At 59.2% G+C, this 26,786-nt stretch overlaps 2 protein-coding genes and 11 non-coding genes across 13 annotated transcripts; 2 read left to right on the plus strand and 11 right to left on the minus strand.

Moving 5' to 3' along the window:
- Positions 1-4,301: 4,301 nt before the first annotated feature.
- On the minus strand, positions 4,302-5,240 carry LOC122123720 (olfactory receptor 1361). Its single transcript, XM_042698138.1, has one exon. It carries the CDS (start codon positions 5,238-5,240, stop codon positions 4,302-4,304), a length of 939 nt encoding a protein of 312 aa, XP_042554072.1.
- Positions 5,241-7,851: 2,611 nt separating this feature from the next.
- Trnar-ccu lies at positions 7,852-7,924 on the minus strand. The gene has a single exon. It is a non-coding gene; the product is annotated as a tRNA-Arg (tRNA).
- A 941-nt stretch (positions 7,925-8,865) lies between these two features.
- On the minus strand, positions 8,866-8,937 carry Trnap-agg. Its single transcript has one exon. It is a non-coding gene; the product is annotated as a tRNA-Pro (tRNA).
- A 227-nt stretch (positions 8,938-9,164) lies between these two features.
- Trnak-cuu lies at positions 9,165-9,237 on the minus strand. Its single transcript has one exon. It is a non-coding gene; the product is annotated as a tRNA-Lys (tRNA).
- A 601-nt stretch (positions 9,238-9,838) lies between these two features.
- On the minus strand, positions 9,839-9,910 carry Trnap-agg. The gene has a single exon. It is a non-coding gene; the product is annotated as a tRNA-Pro (tRNA).
- A 1,665-nt stretch (positions 9,911-11,575) lies between these two features.
- Trnap-ugg lies at positions 11,576-11,647 on the plus strand. The gene has a single exon. It is a non-coding gene; the product is annotated as a tRNA-Pro (tRNA).
- Positions 11,648-12,243: 596 nt separating this feature from the next.
- Trnak-cuu lies at positions 12,244-12,316 on the minus strand. The gene has a single exon. It is a non-coding gene; the product is annotated as a tRNA-Lys (tRNA).
- Positions 12,317-13,762: 1,446 nt separating this feature from the next.
- On the plus strand, positions 13,763-13,835 carry Trnak-cuu. The gene has a single exon. It is a non-coding gene; the product is annotated as a tRNA-Lys (tRNA).
- A 416-nt stretch (positions 13,836-14,251) lies between these two features.
- Trnap-agg lies at positions 14,252-14,323 on the minus strand. The gene has a single exon. It is a non-coding gene; the product is annotated as a tRNA-Pro (tRNA).
- A 1,609-nt stretch (positions 14,324-15,932) lies between these two features.
- Trnap-ugg lies at positions 15,933-16,004 on the minus strand. The gene has a single exon. It is a non-coding gene; the product is annotated as a tRNA-Pro (tRNA).
- A 1,982-nt stretch (positions 16,005-17,986) lies between these two features.
- Positions 17,987-18,059, minus strand: Trnar-ccu. Its single transcript has one exon. It is a non-coding gene; the product is annotated as a tRNA-Arg (tRNA).
- Positions 18,060-19,445: 1,386 nt separating this feature from the next.
- Positions 19,446-19,518, minus strand: Trnar-ccg. Its single transcript has one exon. It is a non-coding gene; the product is annotated as a tRNA-Arg (tRNA).
- Positions 19,519-20,649: 1,131 nt separating this feature from the next.
- On the minus strand, positions 20,650-26,296 carry Znf213 (zinc finger protein 213). The gene is made up of 6 exons (XM_042698434.1): positions 26,109-26,296; positions 24,215-24,707; positions 23,499-23,619; positions 23,269-23,324; positions 23,000-23,123; positions 20,650-21,952 (listed from the first exon to the last, which is right to left on the minus strand). Exons 2-6 carry the CDS (start codon positions 24,611-24,613, stop codon positions 21,306-21,308), a joined length of 1,347 nt encoding a protein of 448 aa, XP_042554368.1. The 5' UTR covers positions 24,614-24,707; positions 26,109-26,296; the 3' UTR covers positions 20,650-21,305.
- Positions 26,297-26,786: the final 490 nt, after the last annotated feature.

A 26,786-nucleotide genomic window follows, 5' to 3' on the forward strand; every position in this document is an offset into this window, starting at 1 on the left:
GGGAGGAGAAAAGCAGAGTGCAGAACTGTGGATGCTGAGGGTTAGCACGGAATGACTGGCGCTGCAGCCCAGCCGCCCCTAGTTCCCACCACACGAATTCCCAACGCCCAGTGCTCTGTGCTGCTGGCCCCGCCGGACTCATTCTTCTCACATTAGAAAGCATAACATGAGAGCGGCATGCAGGCCCAGCCATAACCCTACAACCACACGGCTCTTTGTGAAAAGTCCCTAGGCATGCACCCCCCGCCCCCCGCAGCAGCTAACAGGCACAAGAGAATCAGCGGATGGCGATTGTGCGAATGTCCAGTTCACCCCTGTTGCAATTGCTCTCAGGTGTGGAAGCGTTAGCCAAGGGGGTGCCTGACAGAACACTACGCACTAATACTAAGCTGGTCTTGCCACCGTGGCAGGGCGCCGGGCCGGCTTGGTGGTGTGGGCCCCTGTGTGCTCTTTACCTTGGAGTGGCTGGTCAGTGTCACTCTTTAAGTATTGGAAAGTCTTCACGTTCATGGTCGTAGCCCTCTGTACAAGAAGGATGTTTGGAGCAGGATGGGGGGGCGTGGATCAGACAAGAATGTACAGTCACATCCGTGGCTCCCTGGGGACTAGACTTCCTGAGAGTCTCATTAGATACACGCAGAAAATAAATGACCCGGCTCCTTCCCGGTCCCGGGGGACCCTCCTGAAGAAGCACATCGAGGGAGCCCTGGGTCACATGTTGGGGATAAAGCAGTCTGGAGATAAATCCCAGAGGAAATTCCCCAACACCTCCCATGTCATCACCTTGCTGATGTCAGCTGAGATGTGTAAGTTTGAAGTCAGTTATGAGAAAGGAGGACGTGGTCGTAGTGTCTGAGAGGAGTGGTTTCCCCCTCGTCTCTCATGTACGGAACAGGGTTTTGGGCCCAGACGCAGTAGCAGATTGTGGGGACAGAGGGTAAGGTATAGATTGGTAGAGTTGGACTAGCTCCCTTAAAGCATTTAGTATGAGGGCTGTATTTCCACTTCAGATAGATTGAGCAACGCTGTGCATACATTGGATGCCCATTTCTGAGTCTGTTCCTAGTTTGTTCTGTCATCAGGTTAAGTATAAAGAGAAGCTACCTCCAATTCACCAGGCACAAATCTTAGTATTGCTGTTAGGACAGGCCACCTCTCTGCAGATACTTTTCCAGTGTCAGTACAGTCTGCTGGACTGGAAATTTCGGGAAGTTTCTAGACTGAGAAATAATAACATTCACAGAAGTAATCTGGAGGTCTTGGATGGAGCCCGGGAGGATGAGTTTTTAGCAATAATGCAGGTGATGCCTGTCCTTGTAACTTATCTTGAGTCGTTGTTAGCACAGAATACCTGACAGCAGGCGATATATGAAGGAAAGAGGTGTGCTTGGCTAACAATTTTAGATGCATTGGTGTTGGCATCTGCCCAAGGCTCCGGCCTATGTCACAGGTGGTGTATGATGCCAAGCTGGAAATGTGTGCAAAAGTAACCAGAAGCATGTGCAGAACAAGTCACGTGGCCTTAAGAGAAGGTAAGAGGCGGTAAGGGTTTAGGCTCACTCTGTTATAACGACCTTCTCTCCCTAGAAATAACCCAACCCTTCAAAAACCACACCAGTCCTCTGCAAGGATGGTGGCCTGTGATGGAATCCCCGCCCACCTGGGCCTCTCTTCTTAACTAGCCAACACCACAGCCAGGCAATGATGGTGCACGCATGCAATCCTAGCTCCTGAGATCTGATGATCATGGTTCAAAGCTAGCCCAGGCAGGAAAGTCCTTGAAACTCTTATCTCCAGTTAACCTGGAGCTGTGGCTCAAGTGGAAAACACTAGCCATGAGAACAAAAGCCCAGGGACAGCTCCCAGGCCCTGAGTTCAGGCCCCAAAACAAAACAAATAAAACAAAAACCCCAGTACCTCTCAATTCTGTTATATCAAGGATCAGTGCATAAATCTCTGGTGGACAAACTGATTCTAAACTTTAGCACAAAGGCCCAGCCTTCCCAGAGGATCCATTTATCCATTGATCATTGATCAATCTCACATATTTTTAATTCTTTTTTTCTTTGGGCAGTGTTGAGCTTTGAACTTATGCCTGCTTGGCAGGCATGTGACTACTAAACAATGCCTCCAGCACTTGAGGGTGGTAGGTTTTATTTTATGTTTTCGAATAAGGTTTCACTTCCTGTCTGGATATGTGCCTGGACCTCAGTCTACCAATCTTAGACTTCCTGTTGTCGCTACAATGGCAGGTGTGTGCCCCATACCCAGCTTCTGCCATTGACAATGGAGTCGCATAGACTTTTCTGCCCTGGCTGGCATAGAATGACAACCCTCCAGACTTTAGCTGAAGTGCCAGGCACATGGCTCTGGTTGCCAACTTCAACCTTATCTCTTTTTCTTTTGTTGCCAGTCCTGAGGTTGAACTCAGGGCCTGGGCACTGTCCTTGAACTCTTTTGTTCAAGGCTAGCACTCTACCTCCTGAGCCACAGCACTACTTCCAGGTTCTTTTGTGATTAATTGGAGATAAGAGTCTCATAGACTTTCCTACACAGTCTGACTTCAAACTCTGATCCTCAGATCTCAGCCTCCTGAGTAGCTAGGATTGCAGGCGTGACCACTGGCACCCAGCCACGCTCACCTTTGTAAAGGACATCCTGGTTGAAAGTCAGATCATACCTCCTCAGTGCCAGCAGTCAGATCTCCTGTGGAAGTAGGAGATCTGAATGCGGAATATCTCAGGACCCTCTGTGGAGAACGGAGGAGGAGGAGGGAGAGGGAGGATGAATGAGCACATGAGATGGTCACACATGTTCAGGGGCTGGAGGAGTTTTCTGAAGAAGCTTCCAATGGAGGAATGACAGCCTCAGCCCACAACAGTGAGCCAAGGCTCTGAAAAGAGCAGGGCACCGACGACTTTAGTCCTGATGGCTCAGGGCGGATTTGCTCCTCTGGGAGAGGAAAACAAGGCATATGGAAAGAATACAAATTGTCTTTCCTTGAAAAATTAAAAACATATACTAAACATACCTGCCAATGTAAGACAGTAAAATTGCTGAGAAAGTGAAAACTGATTTATAAGCAAAGGACTAGCCTGCTCAATACAAAGCTGTGGCCCACACAGCATAGCCAAGGACCCAAATCGTTCACTTGTATTGCCTCTACCTACATTGGAGGCCATAGATGCCTGAGGGCTCAGTCTTCAGGATGAGAAGTCCTGAAGAACGAGGAAAGTCATGTAATATCAACTCTGAAAGTATACTCACACTCCCTAGGGAAGGTAAACATGGGTAACAACCAGTTCCCAGATCCCACTGAGATGACTCGTTGGGTCAAGCATATGTATGTACATTGTCAAAGCTACTCAGGTGATACTAACGGGCAGCCCAAACTGAAAGTCACTGCTGAGAATTTACAGAGCGTTTCTAAAACGTAAGAGTAAACACCTGAGGCCTGGGAAGGTGGCTCAGTGGTAGAGCACTTGCCTTGCATGCCTGAGGCCCTGGGTTCAATTCCTCAGCACCACATAAGCAAAAAAAGAAAAAAGCCGGAAGTGGCGCTGTGGCTCAAGTGGTAGAGCGCTCGCCTTGAGCTGAAGAGCTGAGGGACAGCACCCAGACCCAGAGTTCAGGCCCCACGACCGGACCCAAAAAAAAAAAAAAAAGAGTAAACACCTGAGTGAAATGTAAGCTTTCAAAGTGATGTCACTGAGGAAGACTTTTCTGGGCAGTGTAGGTAGGGATCAAGCTCTCAAAATCAACTTCCAGAAGAAAAGGAAGGAAGGAAGGAAAACTGCCATGTTTTTTGGTGGCTCTGGGAATCAAGCTTTAGTAATACTGTGAAATGTTGCACCACTGAATTACATACGCAGGTAGAAAGAAGAAAATGTAAGAATATTTAAAATAAAGCATGTGGAAACAAGTATCATGTTGTATTTTTGTCTGTCATAGGCCTTGAACCCGGATCCGCATGCTGTCTCTGAGCTTTGTTGCTCAAAGCCAGCGCTCTACCACTTTGAGCTACAGCACCCTTTCCCCTATTTTCTCTCTCTCTAAGACAGGGTGTCAATATAGAACCCAGATGGGCCTGGGGCTGCCAGGCTGCCTTCCTACTCCTGCCCCTCTAGCCTCCCATTGTGAGCTCTGGAAGCCAGCTTTCCCTGAAAAATTTAGAAGAGCAACATTGTAAATAAGCAGACTTGGCGCATTTATTCTAGCTCATTAAACACTTTGACAAACACACCACAGTACCTCAGTGACGTAGCAAAGATTGCTTGGTTGACAGATCTGTGGTACAGCCATCAGTAAAAGGACATCTGCCTGGGGACCACTCTCCTGAGAGCCGCTTTCAAATCCCTGTTCCTCAGGCTGTAGACGAAGGGGTTCAGCATGGGGGTGACCACTGTGTACAGCCCTGTGGCCGCTGTGTCTTTCTCCGCGGAGTGTGAGGCCGAAGCGTTGAAATACACAGCGATGATGGTGCCGTAGAAGAGACAGACCATGGCCGGGTGGGAGCCGCAGGTGGAGAAGGCTTTCCACCTTCCCCTGGGGGACGGGACTCTCAGGACAGCGCCGGCGATGAGGACGTAGGAGGCCAGGATGCACACGAAGGGGGCGATCATGATCACGGAGCCCTCGGTGAGAATCATCAGCCGGTTGAGGCGCGTGTCTGAGCAGGAGAGCTTCAGGAGGGGCGTCACGTCGCAGAAGAAGTGCGGGATGGCATTGTCCGCACAGAAGGACAGCCGCGCCATCAGCAGGGTGTGCAACAGCGCGTTGAGGCTGGCAACGACCCGGGACCCAGAGACCAGCCGCGCACAGAGCTGAGGAGTCATCTTCGCTGTGTAATGTAAGGGGTGGCAGATGGCCACAAAGCGGTCATAGGCCATCACGGCCAGAAGGAAGTTGTCCATGTCCACGAAAAGGAAAACAAAATACATCTGCGTGAGACAGCCAGGGTAGGAGATGGTGTGGCTCCCGAGGATGTGGTTGGCCAGCACCTTGGGGACCGTGGTGGAGGAGAAGCAGACGTCCACGCAGGACAGCTGGCTGAGGAAGAAGTACATGGGGCTGCGCAGGCGTGCGTCTGTGCTGACGGCCAGCGCGATGAGCAGGTTTCCCAGGACGGTGGCCAGGTACGTGGTGAGCAAGAGCAGGAAGAGGAGCTGCTGCTGCTGGGGCTGCCTGGACAGTCCCAGGAGGAGGAACTCCGACACGCTGGACCGGTTTGCAGCTCTCATAGTGCTGACAGCCTGGTTCTGGAGACAGAGAAAATGGGCAAGTTTACAGGTCCTAGAAGTGATGGTGGATATAAAACATCAGATTGCAGACTCAGGCGCCGGTGGCTCACGCCTGTCATCCTAGCTACTCGGGAGGCTGAGATCTGAAAATCACATTTCAAAACCAGCCTAGGAATGTCCTTGAGACTCATCTCCATTCAATCACCAAAAAGCACAAAAGCTCAGGGACAGCACCCATGTCCTGAGTTCCATCCCCAGTACTAGCACATAGAAGAAGAGAAGGAGGAGGAGGAGGAGGAGGAGGAGGAGGAGGAGGAAAAAGAAGAAGCAGAAGCAGCAGCAAAAGCAGCAGCAGCAGCAGCATAGTCCGGTATTAGTGGCTCATGCCTATAATCTCAGCTACTAAGGAACATGGACTCCAGAGGATTTCAGTCAGGAGTCAGCCTGGGCAGATATGTCCATGACATTGCCTCTCCAAAATAACCAGGAAAAATCTGGGCTGAGGTGTGACTCAAGTGGCAAGGCATCATCTGAGCAGGAGTGAAGCCCTGCATTCAAACCTTGGTACTAGCCAAACAAACAAACAGAAAACAAGATTGCAGGAAGACTGGGTGAGCTGAGACATACTTGGACATTAGACGTTTGATCACTGTTTGCGGCCAGTGGCCGGCTTTCTGTAAGCTCCATCTCTTGATTAGCAAAGTGCGTTTAGTTTATGGCTGGGCGGGGCACCAGCGCCCGGCTGAGGTGTCTTTCTTTAATCCTTTGGGCTGGTTGAAAGTTTTATGACCACCTCATGTTTTTAAATAGCATGATTTAAAATTAAAAAAAAAAAAAAACAACAAACACCACAGTTATAAGTCTCTTAATAAAGAGACTTCAGCTGCCTGGTGATGGTGGCTCACGCCTGTCATCCCAGCTACTCAGGAGGCTGAGATCTGAGGATCGAGGTTCAAAGCCAGCCTGGGCAGGAAAGTCCACAAGACTCTTATCTCCAATAAACCACCAGAAAACCAGAAGTGGCGCTGTGGCTGAAGTGGTAGAGTGCTCGCCTTGAGCTGAAGAGCTGGGGGACAGGGCCCAGGCCCAGAGTTCAAGAAGAAAAAGAAAAAAACGAGAGACTTCAGGCTTGTTGATGAGTACCAGAGAACACATGTGAAGCAATTGTCATGGAAACAAACATATACTGAGCCTCCTGCTTCCTCCTCTGGATCTGAGCACGTCACACCTTACTACCCTGCGCCGCTATGGGTAACTGAGTGTCAATAATATTAATAACAACGATATTCCTCCTGCCTTTTTGTCGATAACTTTATTTATTTTTGTTTTTTTGTTGTCAGTCATGGGGCCTGAACTCTGGGCCTGGGCGCTGTCCCTCAGCTCTTCAGCTCAAGGCGAGCGCTCTACCACTTGAGCCACAACACCCCTTCTGGTTTCCTAGTGGTTAATTGGAGATAAGGGTCTCCCAGATGCTGGCTTTGAACCATGATCCTCAGATCTCAGCCTCCTGAGTAGCTAGGATGACAGGCGTGAGCCACCAGCACCGGCTCAATAATTTTATATCTTGTTTATAAAGCATGTTGCACTGGGCTCCCTGAGCCTATTTTGTAATATTAAAGAGGAAATAAGCCGGAGGTTTGCACAGAAACGAAGCCAATTTGTGTCCCTCGTGATCAAGGTCTTGGAAAAAAGGCAAGGCCGACATGGGTCCTGACAGAAGCTGATGACTTTCTAACTGCTCTGACGGCTCTACTCAAAAGAAGCAGAGAGCCCTGTGTGGCTTCACCCCACAGTACCAGTTACTCATGACACTTACCCAGACAAAGGGCAGCCTCAGCCATCTGAAGTTCTGGGCCTGCTTCATTCGGTCAGGCCTGGCCAGACATCATGGCTCTGCGGGAGGACTTGTCAGTGTTTTCAAGCTAAGCCTGCATGGAGTGTGTGGACCCAGCTGCGGGCAGCAGAGGACATCTGGGAGATTGCAGGGCAGGCTTTGCACACGAGCCCTGGCGGCCACTAGGGCAAAGTTCCCTGAGGGCCTTGTTAAAGATGAGTGCAGGGTAATTGTCCTGTCTCTTCCTCGGGTCTCTGGAGCTCAGCGCCGAGAATAGACCTGTCAGTTCAGTTACGCAATTCTTACTTCACGACTTGGCATCAATGAAAGTAATCCAATCCTGAGAGGAACCCTTGGCAACAACCCTTTGGATACAGAAAGTCACACTCGGTGGTGTGTGTGTTGGGCAGCATGTGAACTTACATAGATACTAACGCAACCTGTGCTGCTTCACACACCTGAACCCTGTTCCCCAGCTGCGCCATTTCCAGTTACATGATCTTGGCAAAACTACCGGCCTCCTCTGAATCATGAAGTCTTTGCCATATGTGGAATGGAGAGGTGTCCACTCTGGACATGATAGAATTCGTGTTTAACGCGTCATGTTGAACGGTGGTCCTACAGTCTTCTCAGTTTGCAATTCATCAAATTCATCTTTGCCCCCAATTCTTGTCACTTGCTTTTTTTTTTTTTTTTTTTGGTCACTTGCTTTTTTACATGTTATTAATTTCTACATTCCAAAAGGGAACAACGCCAGAAAACACTGCCAAAGAAGTTTACCCCAGGTGGGACTCGAACCCACAATCCCTGGCTTAGGAGGCCAGTGCCTTATCCATTAGGCCACTGGGGCAGATCCTCAGCTTCTTCTTGTATGTAGGTCAGAAGGAATGCCTGAGGACTGGTAGCTCCAAGGCAGCCTGGGAATGGGTTTGGGCATTTCTTCCAGGACACTTGCCCACTCGGGACAGTGTTCCTATTCAGCACAGCTTGCAGTTCATCCAGTGGTGGACATTCAGCAAAGCCACAGCTGCAAAGACAGAGAGCTTTGGGAGGTAGGAGGGTCACCAGGCCTGGGCCCGGGGAGGCCTAGGGTCACAGATCAGGAAACAGGGCTGCTAGTTCGTGGTCCCCTCCCTGAAATTCCTTCATGTCTTAAACCAGGCAGGAGACCGTGAAGGCTGTCTTCCACCAGTAAAACCGAGATTCCAGGATCAAAATCCTCTTTATCCGGTGTGGGTGGGGACCCTGGCAAACCAGAGAACCATGAGCCAGCGGAAGGGGGCCAGGAGACCAATGGCTTCTACGCTACCATTGAAAGCCGAAGGTGTGGTGGAGGGGTGGAGTATTTGTCTGTTATACTCAGGGTCAATTCTCTGCAACTGTTTTAATAAAGCGGTTATCCCCACTTAGATGAGAGGATGGATGGGCTCTCGTGTTGAGTACCTGTGGACATTATAGATATTATATACAAACATTTCTAAATAAACACACACACACATCCCGTGTCGTATATTTAAGATGGGCTCGTGGTGCAGGTGTGTAATCGCAGCCCTCCTCCGCTGAGGCCCGAGGCTGGTGAGGGGCCTTCTCTTGGCCTGGCAGGGGACCTGCCTGGGGTGTCCACGCCCTCCGGACCCCAGAACCAGCGAGGGCCAGGCCAAATGCAGGCCTTCTGAGTTTGCTTTGGGATGACTGTGCGTGAGTGTGCGTGTGTGTAACGCACTCTTTGAGGCCTAATTTCTGGATTCACACATCAACCCCCGAGGCGAGAAAACGGATGTAAACAGAAAAGGGCTCGTTCGGGATTTGAACCCGGGACCTCTCGCACCCTAAGCGAGAATCATACCCCTAGACCAACGAGCCGGGCAGTCTCCGGTCCCCGAGCCGGGCCATGGCCGCCGGGGCGACCCGAGGGCGGCGGCCGGCGGTGGGACTCCAGCCGGGGAGGAGGCGGAGCGCCGGGCTGGGCGGCCCGGGGGGGGGGCGTCGCTGCGGGGCACCCGGCGCCCCAAGAAGGCCCTGGAAGAACGAGGCCGGCGCTAAGGCCGCTGCTGCCGTGGAGGGCGCACGAGCCTCGCCAAAAAGGAGGCCGCCCAACGTGGGACTCGAACCCACGACCCTGAGATTAAGAGTCTCATGCTCTACCGACTGAGCTAGCCGGGCCGCACCTGGGGGGTGGCCGAGGGTTAAGGAAGTCCAGGCTCCTGAGCTGCTGGAGGGGAGGAGAGGCCGCGCCGTGGACGGAGCCGGGAGGAGCCTGGGACCCGGGCGCCCCGGCCGGACCCGGACCCCGGACCCCGACCTCCGACGCCCGGCGCTCCCGACCGGCCCACGCGCACCCCCGACCCGCGACCCCGAACCCCGACTCCCAGCGCCCCGGCGCCCCACCCCGACCCCCGCCTGGTCCCCGGTCCCAGACCCCCGGCGCCCCCGCCCGGGCCCCGGCGGCTCCGCGGGCCGCCATCCCGACACCCGGGCCCGGGCCCGGCACGGGAGAAAAAGAGCGTCTGTCCCGAAAGCCCGGCAGCCCGACGGCGAGCCTGCAGGTCGGACGGGGCTCCGCGGGGTGGCGGGGTGACGGGGCTCCGAGGGGTGACGGGGCTCCGAGGGGTGACGGGGCTCCGAGGGGGGTCCCCCGGGCTCCGCGGGGTGACGGGGCTCCGAGGGGGGTCCCCGGGGCTCCGAGGGGTGAGGGGGCTCCGAGGGGGGGTCCCCGGGGCTCCGCGCCGCAGGGGGGAAGGGAGGAGTTTTTTTCAGTAAAAGCGGGCTCGTCCGGGATTTGAACCCGGGACCTCTCGCACCCTAAGCGAGAATCATACCCCTAGACCAACGAGCCGCGCGCTGCCTCGCTTGTCTGTCCGTCCCTCTGGGCGTCGTGGCGTCCAGGGCCGGGCCCCGCGCGGGCGGTGAGGAGAGACTCAGGGTTCAGACCCCGAGGCCCCGGGACCGCGGAGCCCACGGCCCCTCTCCCGCCCGCGGCCCCAGGCCAGGCTTCCTTCCCGACCCGACGGCGCTCGCTCGGTTCAGGGCTGAGGATCCGCGCGCCTGCGGCCCTGCGCTCCGGGCGCGTCACGAGCCCCCCTCCCACTTCCCCTCCCCCTCCCACCCCACCCCCTCCCACCCCCGCCTCCCACCCCCGCCTCCTCCCGTCTCACTCCCCCTCCACCCCCTACCTCCTCCTCCCACCCCGCCTCCCACCCCCTCCACCCCCATACCCCCCACCCCCTCCCACCCCCTGTCCCCATCTCCTCCCACCCCGCCCTCCCCCACCTTCCCATCCCCCCCACCTCGGAGTCCGGCCGTCGGGACCCACGGCCGCCCCAGATTCCCCGCCGGACCCCCGCCCCCACCCCCGCCCCCGGGCCGGCCGCGGTCACCGGCCCCGCCTCCCCGCACCCCGCCCGCGCCGCCCGGGCAGGGGCAGCCGCGCCCGCCGGAGCGCCGCCCTGCGGGGTCCCAAGGAGGAAATCCCCGACGGAAAGCTTCCCGCGGGGGGTTCGCCAAAGGAAAAGGGGGCCCGCGGTGTCCTCCCCGCTCCCCGCCCGCGGTGTCCTCCCCGCTCCCCGCCCGCGGTGTCCTCCCCGCTCCCCGCTCCCCGCTCCCCGCCCGCGGTGTCCTCCCCGCTCCCCGCCCGCGGTGTCCTCCCCGCTCCCCGCTCCCCGCCCGCGGTGTCCTCCCCGCTCCCCGCTCCCCGCTCCCCGCCCGCGGTGTCCTCCCCGCTCCCCGCTTCCCGTGCCCCGCGCCCCGTGCCCCGCTCCCCGTCCGCGCCCCGCCCCGCCCCGCCCCGCGGTTCCTCCGTCCGAAGCGACCCGGTCCCGGCGGGCGGGCGCGCTCCGGAGCAGGACCCGCGGCCCGGGCAGCCCCGACGGCAGCTCCCGGTTCCGGGCGCGGCCCACGCTCCCTTTGGGCGCCACGGGTCAGGGTTCCGGGCCGCTTTCCCGCACCGAAGCGGGCGTGGAGCCGGCGGGGACGCCGGGCTGCGTTCGCTCCCGGCCAGACACGAGCGCGCAACGCGGGGCTCGAACCCACCACCCCGACACGAAGAGTCTCCCGCCCTGCCGGCTGAGCTAGCCGGGCGCGGCTGGCCCGCGCTGTCCTCGGCCAGCCCGCCGGAGCCTCAGGACGGACGCACGGACGGACTGACCGACGCCCGGGACTGCGCCCCGCGCTCGCGTCCCCCGACCCTGGGGTGCGCAGGAGGCGTTTTCGCGTCCTCCCGGACCCCGGGAGCAGCCGGGGTACCCCCGCTCCAGGTCACTAGCCAGGGGAGGGACAGGGGCCCCGTCTGGGCCGTCAGCAGGGCGGGACAGCCCCAATGCGGGTTCCCCAGGAGCCAGGCGCCCCCGACGGCCGCCCAGGGGCACAGGGGGCCCCGCGCCTCGCGCGCCCCGCGCCCGCGTCCCACCGCGTGCCCGGCCGAGCCCCAGCTCCCCGCGCAGGGCCCAGCTGCGCTAGAGGCAGAGCAGGAGGACAGAAACAAGGACAGGAACAGACGCACATCGGCTCGTTGGTCTAGGGGTATGATTCTCGCTTTGGGTGCGAGAGGTCCCGGGTTCAAATCCCGGACGAGCCCTGAGTGCTTTGTTTTCTATTTCTTTACTTTCTTTTACACCTTGAGCTCCGAGACAAAGTACTGGCCTAGCAGCCCCGGTGCAAACGAAACCACGACCCAACAACAACAAATGCAGTCACATCTGGGCCCCGAGCGGAGCTGCCCAGATGAGCGCGAGCCCGCGGGGCCGGAGAACGCCAGAGACCCGCGTGTTGCCCTAAGCGAGGCCAGCGCCAGGCACCGCACCAGGCCGCCTGCAGGGCTGGCCCTCCCGCACGGCAGTGAGGCTCCGGCGCTGCGGACCCTCGGGCCTCGGAGGACCAGCAGAATCGCTCAGGGCCTCTGCCTTATTCCTTTCACGGTATAAATAATACGCACTGAGTAAATGTCAAACTTGTATTCTCACGGTTTTAATGGTGGGGCCTTCAGGGATTTGCTCTTGGCGGTTATTTCCAGGTCTATAACCACAGACCTGGTCCAAGGATTACCAGGTCTGGTGACACTGCGTCTGGTGAGGTGTTATCTGAAACCATCGAGATTTATGGGTCACAAAGGAATTTCTTGGGTGGGTTCCACTTCCTTCCTGTTTTAGTGTAAACTCTAACTAAAATGGCACACGCCCAACATGGGGCTCGAACCCACGACCCTGAGATTAAGAGTCTCATGCTCTACCGACTGAGCTAGCCGGGCAGCTGTCCATTGCCATGATTCTCAAGCTACCTCAGGGCCTGAAATTCGGTGATTCTGACACACACGCCCCCTCCAGCCCATCCCCACCCTCTCCCCACACCCCTCCACCCCATCCCCACCCTCTCCCCACACCCCTCCATCTCATCCCCACCCACTCCCCACACCCCTCCACCCCATCCCCACCCTCTCCCCACACCCCTCCATCTCATCCCCACCCACTCCCCACACCCCTCCACCCCATCCCCACCCTCTCCCCACACCCCTCCACCCCATCCCCACCCTCTCCCCACACCCCTCCACCCCATCCCCACCCACTCCCCACACCCCTCCATCTCATCCCCACCCTCTCCCCACACCCCTCCAGCTCATCCCCACCCTCTCCCCACGCCCCTCCACCCCATCCCCACCCTCTCCCCACGCCCCTCCACCCCATCCCCACCCACTCCCCACACCCCTCCAGCTCACCCCCACCCTCTCCCCACACCCCTCCAGCTCATCCCCACCCTCTCCCCACACCCCTCCATCCCATCCCCACCCTCTCCCCACACCCCTCCAGCTCACCCCCACCCTCTCCCCACACCCCTCCAGCTCATCCCACCCTCTCCCCACACCCCTCCAGCTCATCCCACCCTCTCCCCACACCCCTCCACCCCATCCCCACCCTCTCCCCACACCCCTCCACCCCATCCCCATCCTCTCCCCACACCCCTCCACCTCACCCCACCCTCTCCCCACACCCCTCCACCCCATCCCCACCCTCTCCCCACACCCCTCCACCTCACCCCCACCCTCTCCCCACACCCCTCCACCCCATCCCCACCCTCTCCCCACACCCCTCCACCCCATCCCCACCCTCTCCCCACACCCCTCCACCCCATCCCCACCCTCTCCCCACACCCCTCCACCTCACCCCCACCCTCTCCCCACACCCCTCCAGCTCATCCCACCCTCTCCCCACACCCCTCCAGCTCATCCCACCCTCTCCCCACACCCCTCCACCCCATCCCCACCCTCTCCCCACACCCCTCCACCCCATCCCCATCCTCTCCCCACACCCCTCCTCCTCACCCCACCCTCTCCCCACACCCCTCCACCCCATCCCCACCCTCTCCCCACACCCCTCCACCTCACCCCCACCCTCTCCCCACACCCCTCCACCCCATCCCCACCCTCTCCCCACACCCCTCCACCCCATCCCCACCCTCTCCCCACACCCTCCAGCTCATCCCACCCTCTCCCCACACCCCTCCTCACCGTGAATTTTTCACTTCCAAGTTGTTGGGCCTCCCCTCTCCTTAGGTGCATTTACTCAGGAGCCATTCGCTCCAGACTGAGCCAGACTCCGGTGCCTGACAGCCCCTCGGAGAAGACACCGCCCAGAGTGTGTCAGCTGGGGTTGTTCTGCGCCCCTAAGTGTCAAACAAGACGTGCAAAAGCTCCTCGGTTGCCCGGCTAGCTCAGTCGGTAGAGCATGAGACTCTTAATCTCAGGGTCGTGGGTTCGAGCCCCACGTTGGGCGATCTTTTTCACCACAGCACCTTCTTGATCCTTCCTGTTCCTCGATGGCGGCTTTAGGAACCAGGCCCATTAGGGTGTGGGAAGGTCACTGTGAAGTCCTTCCCTGTAATCTAGTCATTTTTTTAAGTAGAAGAAAAAGAAACCAGTTCCCTAAGTAGTGGGTCGTGGAGGGAGGAAGATTCACACCCAGCTCCAGGAAAAATAAGTGTAGAATAAAAGACATCACCAGGTTGTCAGTAGCGGCAGTCACACACAGCAGCCTGTGCCAGGGCTGTACTTTGACGGAGGGCTGGTGCCAGTTTGGCTATAATCATCAAGCCAGCAATTACCAGTCAGGATCGGCCGGGCACACCCGGAGAGCGTCCCCGCAGCCTGGCCTGGAAGAGGACTCCAGAACACGCCCTTCCTTAAAAGGCAGGGCTCGTCCGGGATTTGAACCCGGGACCTCTCGCACCCTAAGCGAGAATCATACCCCTAGACCAACGAGCCAGACGGACACAGTGCTCCGCGCTGCCCGTGATGAGTTGACCCAGGTGTGCGCCTGTTCCGGTTTCTTCCCCCATGAATCACCCGCTTTCTGTTCCTCATCGCGGGAGACTCGGTTCGGACCCGAACGGCGGGGAGAATGCTTCAGCACAGCCTCGCTCTGAGACTCCAGATGGAAAGTTCGCGATCAGGCTCGACCTGAAATCCCCACAGACGGAAAGCGGCCGCGTCTCCCTCGCTCTCCCAGGCCCGGCCGCCCTTCCCCGGCCGGGAGAGCCTCTTGCGGGGGGCCGAGCAGCAGCTGGGAAAGTAAAGTGTGCGTGCGTGTGTGCAGTGTGTACATAGTGTGCGTGCGTGTGTGCAGTGGGTGTACACAGTGTGTGTGCGTGTACACAGTGTGTGCGTGTGCACACAGTGTGTGCGTGTGCCGCGTGTGTATACAGTGTGCGCGCGTGTGTGCGCGTGTACAGTGTGTGCGTGTGTATAGTGTGTACACAGTGTGTGAATGTGTACACAGTGTGCCTGTATGCAGCGTGTGTATAGTGTGTACAGTGTGTAGTGCGCGCGCGCGTGTGTAGTGTGCATGTGTGTGCGTGTGTGCGTGCATGTGTGCGTGTGTGTGCTTGTGCGCGCGTGTGTGCGCGTGTGCGTGTGTGTGCGCGCCTGTGCGTGCGTGCATCTGTGCGTGTAGTGTGTGTGTGCGCATGTGTGTGCGCGCGTGTGCGTGTGTGTACAGTGCGTGTGTATACAGTGTGCTGGACAGCGTGCATGTGTGCGCGCGTGTGTGCGCTCTGTGGAGCGCACAAAGCGGACACCCAGGAGCTGGCCTTGCCTCTTCGTCCACTTCCACCGCCCCGACGCCTCCTCTGAGTCCGGCCAGACCCGGCCTGGGCCCGTGCGGGTCGGGCCCGGCCTCTCCCGGGCTGTCTCCCGGCGACCCCAGGCCCGCGGGAACCGCACCCACGCGGCAGAAGGGGCCGGGGCCGAGCCAGACGTGCGGGTGCCGGCCGCCGGCCTGTGAGGACGAACGGGGCCTCGGCCGAGCCGGCGGCGGGGAGGCGGCCGCGGCCAGGCCAGAACGCAGGCGCCGAGCGGAGGACGCGTCGGGGCGAAGGACGGGGCGCCGGCGGCCAGGGGAGGCCACCGCGGCGCCGCGAGAGAAAGCCCGGCCCCGAGCTGGGGCCCCGCGGTCCCACGCAGGGGGCCGGGCAGGGCACCGACGTGTTCGGGGTGCGGCTCGGAGGCACGAGGGGGCCGCCCGGAGCTCAGGAAGAGGCTCGCGGTGCCTAGGCCGCCGCCGGGCAGGGCTCGGGCCCGCCGCCTCCGCCCCGTGCGCGGGGCCGGGGCCGGGGCCGGGGCCGCGCGTCCTCGCCGGGCCGCGCCCCGCAGCCGGGCGCCGCCGGCCCGCGCCCGACCCGTGGCCAGCACAGCGGCGCCTCTCCGCGGCGGGCATCGATCGCCCCGGGCCGGGCACGCGCGGGGCCGGGGCCGAGATCGGGCCCGACGCCCCCCGCAGCCCCGTCCCCGCGGCCCCCCGCACTTCGCGTCCGGACCTCCGGCTGGGACGCGCTGGGGCCGTGCGCCGCGCCCTGCTTCAAAACAAAAGCGGATGGGGCTCGTCCGGGATTTGAACCCGGGACCTCTCGCACCCAAAGCGAGAATCATACCCCTAGACCAACGAGCCGCCGGGACGTGGCGCCCAGACGCCGGGCCTTGGAGGCCGGGCCCCGAGGCCCCGCCCGGCCCGGCCCCGTCTGCCCCGCGCGCGGCCCGGAGTTCCGGGGGCGGGGAGTCCGCGGGGAGCCCCGGGAAGGAGGTTCCTCCTCGCGAGGGAGCCCCGCCAACCCCGAGTTCTGGAGCAGGCCCGGCGGCCCGGCGTACGCACGGGGCTCACCTCGGACCTCAGCCCGGAACCAAGGCCGGGACCCCGAGGACACCCTCGGGAGGGCGCGGGGCCCCGCGGGGCTCCCGCAGCGCCCCGCCCCGGCCTCAGCCGGCGCCCCGGGCTTGAGTCCCCCCAGCACTGTGGATCCCGCGCGGAGCACGCTCCCCGAGCCCGTCCCTCAGCCTCGGCCGGCGGCTCGGCGTCATCTCCTCGCCCCAGACCCCCGGCTCCCCGGAGCCGCGAGGGGCCGCCCAGACCCCCGACGCCGGCTGCGGGACACTGATTCTGCGGGTAAACGCAGCGGCTCTGGCGCCTCGACAGGGCCGGCCGAGTGAGCCCCAGCCCAGCCCCAGCCCCAGGCCCAGCCCAGCCCCAGCCCCAGGCCCAGCCCAGCCCCAGCCCCGGCCACAGCCCCGGCCCAGCCCCAGCCCCGGCCCAGCCCCAGCCCCGGCTCCAGCTCCAGCCCCAGCCCCAGCCCCGGCTCCAGCTCCAGCTCCAGCCCCAGCCCCAGCCCCGGACCCAGCCCCAGCCCTGGCCCCAGCCCCGGCCCCGGCTCCGGCCCCGGCCCCGACCCAGCCCCGGCCCCGGCCCCGGCCCCGGCCCCGGCCCCGACCCCGGCCCCGGCCCCGACCCCGGCCCCGGCCCCGGCCCCGGCCCCGACCCCGGCCCCGGCCCCGGCCCCGGCCCCGGCCCCGGCCCCGGCCCCGACCCAGCCCCGGCCCCGGCCCCGGCCCCGGCCCCGGCTCCAGCTCCAGGCCCAGCTCCAGCCCCGGCTCCAGCTCCAGGCCCAGCTCCAGCCCCGGCTCCAGCTCCAGGCCCAGCTCCAGCCCCAGCTCCAGCTCCAGGCCCAGCCCCAGCCCCGGGCCCAGCCCCAGCCCCAGCCCCGGCTCCAGCTCCAGGCCCAGCTCCAGCTCCAGCTCCAGCCCCGGCTCCAGCCCCGGACCCAGCCCCAGCCCCGGCCCCAGGCCCAGCCCCAGCCCCGGCCCCGGCCCCAGCCCCGGCCCCAGGCCCAGCCCCAGCCCCAGCCCCGGCCCCAGCCCCGGCCCCAGCCCCAGCCCAGCATGTTAAAGCAAACCCGGGGTCATGTCATCTAATCGCCTGGTAATCGTATGTCTCTAAAAGGACGTATGAAAGTGTACAGGCCCACTATACAATTCGCGTCCAGTAGAATGGATGCGCTTTTATTTTTAAGGATTTAAGGAAAATGAGAACAGGCAGTTTTATTGGAGTTTACCTCGTGACAGTTCTGTATTTAAATACAATGTATCCCCATGAATTCACCCCCCATCACTTTCCCGTCTCCTCCCCCTCCTCCTCCCCCTCTTCCCCCCTCCTCCCCCCCCTCTTCCCCCCTCCCCTTCCTCCTCCTCTCCCTCCTCCCCCCTCCTCCTCCCCCTCCCCCTCCCCCTCCCCCTCCTCCTCTCCTCGCCATCCGCCTTCCCCTGTTTCAAAATTCTTTTATCTGGTTTTATAGTTCTATTTTCATACTTAAGTAAAGTATTTGGAGCATGTTCACCTATCCATACCTGCACCCAAAACAAGGTCTATTCATTTTTTAGGGTATATCATACAATAGTGGTACTTCACACACACTCTAAAACTGAATAGGTACGTGTCCCATGTTCGTGTAACATCTCTTGACAGCACAGCTTCAGTAGTGCACTGGATACAGGAAGTCTTGTGAAGGCTGAAACTCATTTACTCTGTTGGGTTTATTCTTCTAGTATTTGATTGGAGTATTCCTGATTTGTTTCCAAAGAAGCTTAAAATGCAACCACTCTTACCCCAGGTGGGACTCGAACCCACAATCCCTGGCTTAGGAGGCCAATGCCTTATCCATTAGGCCACTGGGGCTGACAGGGGAGTAGCCAAGCAGGTCTTGAACCAATCTCTTATGTAGCTCTGTGTGGTTTCCCATGGGACTCCTTGCAGTTTTTCTTTCTTCTTCTTTTTTTTTCTCTTTTGTTTTACAGTTCCCTGAACTTTCTGGAATCCTTTCCCAAGCTGATGAACCCTTTAATACTGGGACAGCCAGTGTTTGTGGTGCAGGGACAGGATATACCGGCTTTGTGGTGAATGTTTCCCCAAATGACCAGGTGCATGCAGTCAGCTGGGTCCAGGGCTTCAGGGTTCTGGGTTCAAGCCCTATGAGCTCCACTTTCCCTCTGTTAAATTCATGGCGTTCTTGTTTATATTTACCCTCCCTTAAAACCACTGACACCTCACATTAAGGGAGAAAGGGTCGGGGCCGGGCCCGGGCCCGGGGCTGCTCTCTGCGCCCGGGTCGTTCCCCAGAACTCCTCCGATCTTTTTCCCAGGTGAATGCCAACACTTCCATTGTCTACATCTAAGTGGTCTGTTAGATTCCTCTTTGTATTTTTTTTTTTTTGCAACATGCAGATAAAAGCTAATACATTCAAAAAAAAAAAAAAAAAAAAGCTCTTGCTCTTCTAGCTCTCTTGCTCTTGCTCTTCTTTTCTAGCTCTCTTGCTCTTGCTCTTCTTTTCTAGCTCTCTCTGCTCTAGCTCTTTCCTCTCTCTTTCCCAGCCACGTGGAGTGCCAACCTTGCCTGGTCCCAGCAGGTCTACTGAATACCTGAATACCACGTGAGTGCTACTGTTCTTACCCCTCTCTCTGCTCTTTTCTAGCTCTTTCCTCTCTTTCCCAGCTCTCTCTCATTGCCAGGCCTTAAAAAAAAAAAAAGCTAATACATTCGCCTATCTTGAGCATCAATCCCCAATATGGTACAAATAACATCACAAGTGAATTCTCTGCAGGAGTGGGGCTCGAACCCGGGGTCTCGGCGCCGCCCCTGCGCTCCTCAGCTCAAGGCGAGCGCTCTGCCACTTGAGCCACAGCGCCACTTCCGGTTTTCCAGTGGTTTATTAGCGATAAGAGTCTCGCGGACTTTCCTGCTCGGGCTGGCTTTGAACCGTGATCCTCAGATCTCAGCCTCCTGAGTAGCTAGGACGACAGGCGTGAGCCACGGGCGCCCGGCAATGCATTCATTCTTGACTGCACCCCACCAAGCAACCCACACCACGTCTGTCTGTCAGCTCTCAGGGCCTGGGCTCTGTCCGGGGAGAGCCAGGTGTCTGGGCTCGGCGCCGCATCCGGTGTGGAGCGCGGGCTGCAGGTGCGCACACGCACTGGCTTCCCCGCGTCTCACCCGCACGCACGCACCGAGCAAACCCAGATGCAGGAAAACCTTTAGCAGGATCAGGAAAAGATAAGTAGCACCGACCACGAAGGGACTCGAACCCCCAATCTTCTGATCCGGAATCAGACGCCTTATCCATTAGGCCACGCGGCCCTGCACCGGCCCTTTTTGGAGCTTTTTGTTCATAAAGCTCATTTCGGCGCCTGCGCGCGGTGCGCCGTGCGCTGTGATGCGCATGCGCACAGTGACGGGGCACTGCGCCTGTGCGCAGGGTCCGCAGGCGTTCATTGCTCGCCACCGCGCACGCGCGCCCGAGGGCTGAGGGACCCGGTTCCGCCCCGGTCGGGGCTGCAGGGCCCTGCGGGGTCCGCGGGCACCGGGACGGACAGCCCCGGCTGGCTGTCTTGTAAGGCCCCCGGCCGGGCCAGCTGCGTCCACCCACCGCAGCGGGGTTAGCCGCGCCTCCCTGCAGAACGAGCCTCCCAAGAGGAGCGGGCACCTCTCCCTCGCTCCTCCGAAGCCCCGCTTCCCGGGCCTGCTGGCCTCCTGGCTCCCGGCACAGCCCCGCCCCAGCCCGCAGGGCCCGCCGCGGTCCTGCGCTCCCGACAGCAGCGTGAGTGAACCATGGCTATTGCTGGCCTTATTTGACCAGCAGTCGGATGTCAAGTATCGTGGAGGGCAGGGTGATCTGAAGACCCACAGCTCCTCGCCCCCCCCAACCTGGCTGTCCACCTGCCACCGTGGCCACATGATTGGAGGGCTCATTCCGCCCAGCTGCCCCACAGACCTTCAGACCTTGGGGCCAGACCAGGATCAGCTCGTAGCTCTGTGTGGGCCATGGCCGGACCCAGGCGGGGTGAGGTGGGTGGGGTGGCCAGATGTGGAGCCGCCAGCAAGCAGGGGCAGAGTTCATGTTCACTGGTCTCTCCTCTAAGAGCCCTGGGCACAGGGCAGCTTAGAAGCTGGAGTGTCACACTACAGAGCCCAGTCAGCAGCTCTGACCTTTCACCAGGGGGGTGGCAGAGGAGACCTGAACCCCCCACCGGGCCTAGTCTACTCCCAGTCTCCTGTCCAGACCAGGGTTGGTACTGGCTGACAAATGATGACCAGTCTCAGGATTCATGGCTGGAAACTGGAACCCAGCCCACCTGCCAGCCCGAGAAGTGGCTCTACCCAGTGAACAACCAAGACCAGGAGGCCTGGAGACACAGACACAGACACAGACTCACACACACACACACACACACTCCACCAGCAGACACCTAAAGAACCAACCAGCTGGAGTGACATTCCCACGTTTATTCAAGGCCCACTGGGCTGAACTCCGCACTCGGTACAGGGCAGAAAGCATTGCGTGAGGACTCAGCCTCCGAGTGCTGACTCAGTGCTGGCATCTTTTGGCTGGGCCACACCTCCGCGGTCCACCTCCTGTCACCACAACCACCTCTGCCACCTCTAGACGGCAGGTGGGGGCTTTCAGGGCTCAGAGCAGGCAGCTTCCTGGGCTATGACAGACTGTTCACGGCCTAGAAGGGGACGGGAGGCCCCGTGGCTGCACCTGGGACCCACATTCTCCTGTCTTGGGGGCCGAGGCCGGTCGGTGCCCTCCCTCGCTGGCAGGCACAGGGTGAGGGGCGGAGGGCAGGGAACAAAGCCTTGGGCCAGGTGAGGCCAGGGGTGCCTGGAGGAACCTCTGGGTCCTGCCTCTCTCCTCTCACTCCTGCCTCAGGAAAGTGCTGAGGCCCCCGGAAACCGTGAGCAGAAAGGGGAAAGCACCATCGCAGGTGGGTGGCTGTGTTCCTGCGCCCCGATGGGGGGTGGGGCCCACTGGGGTCCCTCCCACAGGTGCCCAGGTGATGGACAAAGACAGGTGGCAAACTCCCTGGGGAGCAGCTGTGGCCAGAATCGCAGCAAGGCGCGGTGTCCACGGGCAGGGCAGCTCACCCCACCGGCTGGGCTGTCTTGGCATGGAGGCTCTGGTGGGCGATGAGGTGTGCACGCTGTTTGAAGCTCTTGTCACACTCGGCGCAGCCGAAGGGCCGCTCGCCGGTGTGCACCCGCCGGTGGTCCAGCAGGTAGGAGCGCAGCGAAAAGCTCTTGCCGCAGTCGCTGCAGCCGAAGGGCTTCTCGCCGGTGTGGATGCGCCAGTGGTCAGCCAGGTAGGCGCTGCGGCTGAAGCTCTTGCCGCACTGGGCGCAGGAGAAGGGCTTCTGGCCTGTGTGCACGCCCTGGTGGCGCACCAGGTCGGAGGAGCTGCGGAAGCTCTTGTCACAGGCCGGACACTTGTGCGGCTTCTCACCGGTGTGCGTGCGCTGGTGGCGGACGAGGTCTGAGCCCCAGCGGAAGCGCTTCCCGCACTGCCCGCAGCTGTGCGGTTTCTCCGACGCCAGGTCCCGGAACTGGCGCCTGCAGAGGGGCGGCCTGGCCAGGGCTGTGCCGGGCCGGTTCTCGCTCTCCCAGGTCTCCACATCCTCAGGACTCCAGGACACAGCCGCTTGGCCGCCTGCTCCTCCACCTGCCGGGGCAGGAAGGGCCATGGCCACCTCGGCCAGCCCAGTCTCCACACTCAAGCTTTTGAGCCCCAAATCTGGAAAGGGCAGGGAACCTCCTCAGTCCCGCTTGGTTCTGGGGTCACAACTGAGGTCAGAAAGAAAGGCAACTTGGGAAAGTTTCCTGGCCTTGAGGTAGGGCTCCGGCCTGCTCCCCTCCTCAAGAGGAGCCTGCTCTCTTGAGGGGTAAGGCTGAAAGCTGAAAAGTGGGTGTGGGAACAGTTTGGGTAAACTTGGGGAGTCCAGCTGTTCCTGCCTGCGGAGGTGCTGGCTGCTAAGTATGACTATGGCCAGTTCCCAGCCCATCTGGCAGGCTATAAACTGTCCCAACTCTCACTGGCCAACACAGAGCCACCAAGATGTCATGGCTGCACCCACGGCACCGGTCCCAGCTCTCCAACTCAAGAACACAAGGCCCTGGATGGGGAGGGAACCCAGCCTGCCGTGGCTGGGTAAGTAAGCTAATCCCAAGCAGAGAGCCAGAGGCTCACACCTGGAATCCTAGCTACTCCAGAGGCTGAGATCTGAGGATCCCAGTTCAAAGCCAGCCCAGGCAGAAAAGTCCCTGTGAGACTCTTATCTTCAATGAACCACTCAAAAAACAACAACAGATGTGGTGCTGTGGCTCTAAAGTGGTAGAGCAGTAGCTTTGAGCAAAAATAGCTCAGGGACAGCCCCCAGGCCCTGAGTTCAAATCCTACAACTGCAAAAAACCAAAAAAATCAAAATGACCCACAATGATCCCAAATGCTGCTGAGAATGTGCTAGGCTTAGAGAGGAACCCCAAAAGGTGGGAAGCAGCCAGCTGATGGGCCGAGTGGTCCCTCGACCCTGATGAGTACCACCTCGGTCCCCTGGCCCAGGTCTCAGATGGCTGAGAGACAGCGCCAGTCAGACCAGGTTGTCAGGACTGAATGAGAACGCGCCCTCACAAGACTGCGCTCAGGGTTGGCACAGCACAGCACTCATCACATAATACACACATAGGGACAGGAAGCTGAGCACCACTGGATTCTCAGAGGCCTAGCAGAGGCTCAGGGCAGACGGGACCGCCACAGCATGGGAGCCCCCTTGGACCCACTTACCTAGAACAGTGTTCCTGGAGCTCTCCTGCTTTATGTCCCAGAAAAGATCTCTCTGAGCTGGATCCAGGGAGCCCCATTCTTCTTGGGAGAAAAAGAAAGGGATGTCTCCCAAGGCCACAGGTCCCTGGGATGAGGAGAGAAGACCCGGCTCAGCCGCCTGGCTCTGGGATCCTAGCAGCCGTGGTCAGGACAGGATGGGCTGGATGAAAGTAAGGCCCGTACTATGCAGACAACCAGACAGCCTCAGAAGACCGCGACGGCAAACTCACATGGGCATTGGTCCCCTCTCTGCCGCTTCCCTCTTTAAGGTGAGCAGGAAGCTGGGCTGAAAGAAAAGAATGGAGCCTCACAGAGGCCAGCCCAGGCCTGGGACTGAGATTCAGAGCTTCCCCTGTACACGGACTTGAATACACACACACACACACACACACACACACACACACTCTCGTGTGACAGCATCACAGAGCAGACACGCTTTGCCTGAAAGGCAGACGCTTACTGTGGCGGCACGGCTCCCAGGGTACAGGTGGCTGGCTCTGCACCCCCACCACCAGGGGGAGCCTCTTAGGCCGGGATCTCTGGACTGCAACTTCAGGCCCCAGCTCCTCTGAGCACACATCCTGTGCAGGGAACACAGCATGGACATCAGCACTGAGAACGGATGGGGGGAGTGAGTTCAGTCCCTGGGAAGGAGGCCTACCTTAGGAAGTGGGGGTGTGCGGGGGGTCAATATGGAGCCCCAAGAAAGACCGGAGAAGAATATGATACCATGTAGAACTATGTGCCCAAAGACAACTTGTGATCAATCACAAGGCAAGCACCAGTGCCCAAAGGCCAGCATCATAGCAACTTAGCAAGGAAGAAATGGGAGACTCCCCTGCCAAGGGCCAGGACTCTATACCCCTTTGGGCTTTTACCTTCTCATACCCTTCTGGCAGTCTCAAGCATATCACTGTATCCCCAAGGTCTGGCCTAGAGCAGAACATGAATAAACATTTGCAGAACATCTGTGGAGCTAACACCTCCTTTGTGGAACTACGTTTACCCCCATGAGCCACCCAAAAGAAACTGCATTTAGGTTGGACTAAACTTCCACAAATGCTTCTGTGCATACTCCCTCAGGCTCTGTCTCCTGGACCCGTGAGCCTCCCGCTGACATCTCTCTCCAACCCAGGTACCCTCTAAGAGCTGCCAGCTACAGAAGGGACCTCTCACCTGTGGCCAGGCTTTCACTGGCTGCTTCTGCAGGTCCTCCACCAAGGCAACAGCTTCCTCGCCGCTGCCCGGGTGCTGTCCCTGCACCCGAGTCTGGATCTCCTTGGGCAGCACTGTCAGGAACTGCTCCAGCACCAGCAGCTCCAGGATCTGCTCCTTGGAGTGCAGTTCAGGCCGCAGCCAGCGGCAGCACAGTTCCCAGAGCTGGCTGAAGGCCTCGTGCGGCCTTCCCACATCCTCATAACAGAACTGACGAAAGCGCTGGCGGCAGGCCTCCAAATCCCTGCTGTCCTCTGGCTGGGCAGATACCTGCTCCCAGGAGGAATCTTCCACCTTCACAATCACAAGTCCTTCTCCCTCCCCAGAGGCCTGGTCCTGGGACCCCTGGAGGGATGCCATTCCCCGGCCTAAGGCTCAGGGCTGGCTGGCCTCAGCCTGGGCTCCAGAGCTGACCCTTTCAGTGGTAGCCAAGCTGGCATCAGGACTTGCACTCCTGGGAAAGAACAAAATGGCAGTTTGGGGAAGGGATGGAATACACAAGCAAGCTTCAGTCTGAAGGGACAGGCAGGGACTCTAGCACCTGTCTTTTCATGGCCGTGAAACCTGTGTAGGTTTTTTTTTTTGGTTGGCCGTGGGGCTTGAACTCTGGGCCTGGGCGCTGTCCCTCAGCTCTTCAGCTCAAGGCTAGCGCTCTACCACTTGAGCCACAGCACCACTTCTGGCTTTTTTCTTTTTGCTTATGTGGTGCTGAGGAATCGAACCCAGGGCCTCAGGCAATCAAGGCAAGCACTCTACCACTGAGCCACCTTCCCAGCCCCCTGTGTAGGTGTTTATCATAATGCCTATTCTATGACTGTCTGTCCTGCTAAGAGAGGCCCAGGACTCATATCCCCAAGTCTGAAATCCAAATCTCATTCAAACCTATGGATGAGTATCCTTAACCTCCATTTAGAGTAATGCAAACGTTCTTATGTTTTAAGGTAAAAATATAAGTATTTGCTTAGTTTGTAAAGACTCAAGATATAATTATGTATTTCTATGTGTACATTATGTTTCAATTAATTTTTTTGGCAGAACCAATTGGGTTTTGAACTCAGGACCTTACTCTTATCAGGTAGTAGCTCTTTCATTTGAGCCAACCTAAAGTTTTTTAAGTATTGTGTTTGATTACTGAGGTCCTCAAATGCCTCTGGAAGTGTTGATATACCATATTTTTCTCAAACTTGAAAACCTCTGAATTCCAAAACATCTGTCCAAATTTGTGAAATACTTTTAGTTGTTTCAACAGTTAAAAAAATAACATAAACACCAAAATAAGAAACAAGAAATTTAAAGAACACAAACATGTAAAACTTCTCTTTTCTTTTGCTACTGTCAATGGGATTCAACATTGAACTCAGGGCTTCTAGCCTGCTAGGAAAATGCTCTAACATTTGAGTCATGCCTTCAAACTCCCCTGGCCCCTTTTTTTTTGCCAGTCGTGGGGCCTGAACTCGGGGCCTGGGCACTGTCACTCAGCTCTTCAGCTCAAGGCCAGCGCTCTACCACTTGAAACACAGCACCACTTCCAGCTTTTTCTGCTTATGTGGTGCTGAGGGATTGAACCCAGGGCCTCATGCATGCGAGGCAAGCGCTCTACCCCTGAGCCACCTTCCCAGCCCCTTCAACCCCTTTTGCCTTGAATATTTTCAGAGTAGGATCTCTCTCCTTCATGCCCAAACTGTGGTCTTCTTACTCGTACTTTCTCTTGTCACTGTGCATGACAGCCTGACCCAGCCATTGGCTGACATGGAGATTTTCCTGAACTATTCTGCCCTCTAAGCGCGATCCCCCCACCCCCACCCCATCTCTGCCTCCCAGGTTATAGCAAGGATTACAGGCTTGAGCCACCCACCTGACTTCCTGCGCTTTTAATGAAAATGGGGGAAATGTGTGCCTGGTGTGTGTGTTCACATAGAGGAGGCCTTGCTGCACGCACTACGTGGGCTCCCGCGGTGGGACGCGCCGTCCGGGCAGCGTCCGGGCTTCTCTCCCACGCCCTGAGCGCCGTCTGCGCGCCGCCGTGCTTCGCAGGCCCCCCGGGCGTCCTCCAGCGGCCGCGGCCGTCCCCTGGCGGAGCCCCGGGCCTCACCGGAGCCCCGCGCGGTCCCGGGCAGCCTGGCCCGCGAGGGGGTGAGGGGCGGCGCGGGCGGGGAAGGCCGCCCGGGACCCGCGGCATGCGCCCCTCCAGCAGAGAGCACGCCTGCGGCCTCGGGCCGCCCGCCCCGGCCGCGCGGAGCTCAGCCTCTCACTTCCGAACGCTCGGGGCCGCCACGCCGGTCCCCGCCCCCCGGGACACACGCCCACCGCGGGCTAAGCGCTCCCACTTCCGCCGCCAGCTCCAGGTACCGGAAGTTCTCGCGAGGGTCGCCGGGAAACGGCGCGGCGCATGCGCCGTGATAGACATCAGCGTCCTGAAAAGTAGTGCGTCCACTGGTGGCCAATGAGCGGGGAGAACTTCTAGTGCTGGCCAATCACAAGGCAGCGGAGCCAGGCGCGTCGGTACCCAGGCACATGGAAGGATGGGCTGGGG

Source organism: Dipodomys spectabilis, unplaced genomic scaffold (genome assembly GCF_019054845.1).
Source record: "Dipodomys spectabilis isolate Male_0828 unplaced genomic scaffold, ASM1905484v1 ptg000231l, whole genome shotgun sequence".
Taxonomy (NCBI): Eukaryota; Metazoa; Chordata; class Mammalia; order Rodentia; family Heteromyidae; genus Dipodomys; species Dipodomys spectabilis.

What these genes read in the sequence shown, in the direction of transcription:
- LOC122123720 (XM_042698138.1), bottom strand. Translation starts at nt 5,240, where the DNA reads ATGAGAGCTGCAAACCGGTCCAGCGTGTCGGAGTTCCTCCTCCTGGGA.
- Znf213 (XM_042698434.1), bottom strand. Translation starts at nt 24,613, where the DNA reads ATGGCATCCCTCCAGGGGTCCCAGGACCAGGCCTCTGGGGAGGGAGAA. An exon ending in CAGTGAAAGCCTGGCCACAG is followed by an intron (nt 23,620 to 24,214) that starts GTGAGAGGTCCC and finishes TTCCCTGCACAG; the next exon opens with GATGTGTGCTCAGAGGAGCT. An exon ending in GAGAGGGGACCAATGCCCAT is followed by an intron (nt 23,124 to 23,268) that starts GTGAGTTTGCCG and finishes TCCTCATCCCAG; the next exon opens with GGACCTGTGGCCTTGGGAGA.